The sequence below is a fragment of the Amphimedon queenslandica genome, unplaced genomic scaffold (assembly GCF_000090795.2).
Source record: "Amphimedon queenslandica unplaced genomic scaffold, v1.1 AMPQUscaffold_10483, whole genome shotgun sequence".
NCBI lineage: Eukaryota > Metazoa > Porifera > Demospongiae > Haplosclerida > Niphatidae > Amphimedon > Amphimedon queenslandica.
Genome location: NW_003549254.1, coordinates 1 through 4392, shown reverse-complemented (window position 1 = coordinate 4392; position 4392 = coordinate 1). Strand labels below are relative to the sequence as shown.

Genomic DNA, 4392 nt, shown 5'->3' with positions numbered 1-4392 from the left:
ATTATTACTGATACTAGCAGTTATAGAAAAGTCTGCGGGCTCTTCTTCCTTGAATAAGACCTTCCTCTTGCTCTTCTACACTGTGGATAGCCCACTAGAGTGATCTTCACCGAATCACCGGCGTCATCATCACAGTTTGGCCGAGCGTTTGGCCCCATAGTCAGTCAAAGCAGTCTTAGGGTGATATCAGCATGAGATTAGCTTCATTCAGTCACTTCTTCAGCCTTCTTCTTGCACCAAACTGACCCAACAGTAGTCCAAGCTTCCATTGCTGCTCTATGAAATGCGTAATGCCCCTGCACACTATGACATGTAGCAGTGGGTTCACAATGCGGCTGCACAGCTATAATAGCATTTGTTGTTTATATAGGTTTAACACCTCCTAGTCGGGATTACAAAATTTTAAACCCTCGGGCTTCACCCTCGGTTTAAGACCATTTTTTAAAAATTGGCCAATTTTTGAAAAAGCAAAGGCCCATGGATTTAAAAAAAATGGCTTTGAAATCACCAAACACTTTTATTACATTTTCTGATACATATTGATGTCTTTATGCTACATTTGTATTTAGAAAGTTTGAGCTGTTTCTGAGTTCCAACAAATAATTTTTGAGCTACATATGTAAGCATAATTTATTATTACATTTTTATCAAGCATTATTCGTGTTAAGTATTGGCTTCTATTTTAATAAATATAATTAATGATATTACAGCAATAGAATGCTTATCAATGATGATATGTTTCTTGTTAGTAGATACAATGTCTCACTGGTTCCGTCACATTGCAGAGGGAGAGCTTGTGATACTTACCTTAAACTATCATCAGGTGATCTGGCTAGAACCTCTGAGATGATAGAGACACAGCGGAGTACCTTTGATGGGGATGATGCTCTCTGTGTCCAGAACCTTCAATCTATTGCTGACTATATTCACTCAGCAGGGGTAAGCTCTCTCTCTCCCCCTCTCCCTCCCCCCTCCCGCACTCTCTCTCTCTCTGTCTCTCCTCTTGTTAGATTATTGATTTATTATTAATAGGATTTATTGACAAGAGTAGAGGAAGCTGTTGAGAGATTCTTGTATTGGGACGAAGAAATAATGATATATGAAGCAGTTACTTCAGTAAGCACATGCACACCTCATGTGTGTACACATACATGTACCTTGTGTATAACTGATAAATAATTAGTCAGATATTAATAATAGAATAATGCATAAATACTGTTATGGTATTATCTAAACATTAAGTGTTAATTATTAATTAATATTTATATTATTATACAGAGTCCCAGTAGTCATGATGTCCGAGTCACTGGTTGAGTAGCAGATGAAGTGTTTGATGACAGTGGAGTGAGTAGTATCAGTGGTAGCAGTACTAGAGGAGGAGGAGGAGGAGGAGGGAATACTAGCAGCTGTCATTCAAGAGATGAGTCAACACCAGATACTACTAATGCTCATGGTGGTAATTGCTTGTCACCCTCAAGGAGGAACATTGGTCTTGATGATTCTATTAGTGAGAAGTGGGTTCAAGCTAGCAGCAACTGCTCAGATGCCAAAGAATATCTTGAGATGATTTGTAGAGATTTATCCGACGAACTAGCAAAATTTGATCTAAGGAAGGAACAAGAACTGAGACAGGTTTTCCTTGATCTTGCTGCTGGACAAATAGAGAAAAATGAGAAAGTGAGTTTTTAATATTAAGACTGTGCATGATCCTCCATAGTGCATTTTTATAATTTATTTATATTGTATTTATTGTAGCTTCAAGGTAAATGGTATACAATGAAGTGTTTATTGGATACACCAATGAAGCCATCACTTAGAGCAATACAGTTTGTCTCTAACAATACTACAACAACAACAACAACAGGAGGAGGAGGAGGAGGAGGAGGTAACAACAAGTGAAGGTAAGGGAGAGAGAGAATAATGGATCTTGAGAAGAGAGGGAGAGGGTGAGATGGTTAAGAGGACATAATGTATTTATCTTCTTCTTGTTTTAGATTATTCCTCCTTCAAGAAATGATTTGTGAAATGACTATTATAATTATAATAATTTCTATGTAATATTTTTTAATGTCAAAATTGTAAGGTTTTATGATTTATAACTAAAACATACAAAAGTGTAATAATAAGTGATAGTGTGTAAACAATACGGATTAAATTAAAATTTATCTTTTACTGCCTGTAAATGAAACTTGAGAAAATAAAGCTAATGTAAATGTATAATATGTAGCTTACATTATTTCTTACAACCAGGTTTATTTGTTGATTTCTAGAGGAAGGAAGAGGATTGTAAGTGTATGTACCTTGTGCTATGTCTTTTATAAAAGCTATTGCACATAACAATTGCATGTTAAAAGGCAATGTACCTTATTTAAGATAATTTATACGAGCTCTATCTGATGAAAGAAATTGTTGCACATCAGATTTTACTTTTCCAAACTTATTAGGATAATCTTCACAAACTTGCAGAATATTCCTCCAAGTCACATCGTTATCAAATTCTATCCATCTCTGGAATACTTGAATCAGATTATTAGTAGTTGATTGTGGATTGGATAACAGGTCATCCACTTTAACATTCAATGCAGTCCCAATAATCATATAATAAGCATCAAAACTTTGAAATAGCCTAAGAAGATCACTCATTTGTGGCTTCTTTTCCAACAGGAGATCTGCATGAAGTAATGAAACATTAATTATTATAACATGAAAACATCTTGTGTGAAAAGTTGCCATAGACATAATACCTGCATTATGAGACAATGAACTTTCCTGTTCAATAGTTGTTTCTGCAGTAATTTCATTATTACCAGATATTTTAAACCTTTTAGTACTTCTTGATGAACCATCATGATCTTCATTTTGTTTCCTTTTTCTAACCTCATCTGCAGAGATAAAAATAGCATGATCTGAATAAAATAATAATAGAATTTTAATTACTACCAGAGGGCTGTCCAGTTTTTATTCTGTGTGGTTTATTTCCAGTTGATTTTTTACCATATCCTTTATTAAGAGGAAAGGGAGGTGGAGAATCAACATCATCAGACAAAAGTCTTTGTTTTTTATTTGTTAAAATAGATTGAGAGGCTTCATCTTCACTGTGTCTTTTAAGTCCCAATACACTACTAGTATTGCTTGAAGATTGTGTATCGTCATCCATTTCAGATAGCTCTGATAATTTTAATCTTTTATGTACTGACATTTCTCCTATTTGCATGATTGAACAATTAAATGCTACATTAATTAATTGTGACATATACGGTACCTTGCATATCTTGTGATTGGCTTCGCCTTAAAGTATTGTCATCATCAGTATCTACTCTCTTAAATTTATTTTGTTTCTTACCTAACAAAATATTATGATATTACCTGTAAATTTATAATTCATACCTTTAGGAACTGGTTTGCCTAATTTCTTACAAATATCAGCGGCAATGTTTCTTAATCTCATGTCATCTCTTTGATACAACACATTACAAACAGTGGTGAGATATTCAGTAGCTTCAGCTGTAGAATTAGATATTATATGCTTGTGAATGTAGCTAGTGATCCTGTTAGCTTTGTCGAAGTTAGGTACACCAAAAAGTGATGCAAGGTCATTATTTAAAGATGTTGGTATTAAAGATTCAGTACAAAGATCAACAGCAACATGTGTAACATCTGATGAAATTGCATCAGTAATATCAGCTAAGCAGCTTTGAAAGATACTTTTTGGAAGAACTGCATATGAATATCATTTATCAATATAGACAGAATGATAAAACTCACCTTCATTTTTTGTAGCAGCTACATTACAAGATGGTTGCCAGCTTTTGTTAGATTTTTGAGCTCCAGTATTCAGATCAACAACCTATAGCCAAATAATGTAAACAAACAATAAACTTCTCAATTACCTTTTTAGACCAGTACAAATGTTTCTCGCCAAGTTTCAATAAGTTACCATTAGTACACTTAGCTCCTTCTGAACAATACTCTATTACAGCAGGATGAGGTACTCCAATGCATGTACATGGTACTCCAAACATATGCTTTGACTTGTAAGTGTAATGAAGTGACTGTGTGACAGTGACTAGTCCTTTGTGCAATGAAAATAATATCTTATCACAGAGATCATTCAGTGAAGGACTCATTTGTTGCTGAACCCACACTTCAAGATAAGTAGCACGACTGATTAAGGTAACAGTATCATAGTATTGACCAACTTGAAAGGTTATTCTGTTACGATATTGATCATTACCAGTTAACTTCCATTCCAATACTTGATCTGTTTTCTTATCAAGAAGGTACACTACTAGACAACAGAATACACCAACAGGAGTATATCCACACTCAAAACATATCAATAAAGGAGCTGGACTAACTGACTCATCTCTCTCCTCTCTTTCTACATCTGCT

General features: G+C 34.6%; 2 protein-coding genes across 2 annotated transcripts; one reads left to right on the top strand and one right to left on the bottom strand.

The window, feature by feature from the left end:
- The first annotated feature begins 720 nt into the window (after nucleotides 1-720).
- Nucleotides 721-1660, top strand: LOC109590117 (uncharacterized). Its single transcript, XM_020006059.1, has 3 exons — nucleotides 721-939; nucleotides 1033-1116; nucleotides 1279-1660. Exons 1-3 carry the CDS (start codon nucleotides 736-738, stop codon nucleotides 1312-1314), a joined length of 324 nt encoding a protein of 107 aa, XP_019861618.1. The 5' UTR covers nucleotides 721-735; the 3' UTR covers nucleotides 1315-1660.
- Nucleotides 1661-2047: 387 nt separating this feature from the next.
- LOC109590116 (uncharacterized) lies at nucleotides 2048-4386 on the bottom strand. Its single transcript, XM_020006057.1, has 8 exons — nucleotides 3891-4386; nucleotides 3766-3847; nucleotides 3388-3717; nucleotides 3263-3343; nucleotides 2941-3204; nucleotides 2745-2882; nucleotides 2364-2669; nucleotides 2048-2266 (listed from the first exon to the last, which is right to left on the bottom strand). Exons 1-7 carry the CDS (start codon nucleotides 4125-4127, stop codon nucleotides 2365-2367), a joined length of 1437 nt encoding a protein of 478 aa, XP_019861616.1. The 5' UTR covers nucleotides 4128-4386; the 3' UTR covers nucleotides 2048-2266; nucleotide 2364.
- Nucleotides 4387-4392: the final 6 nt, after the last annotated feature.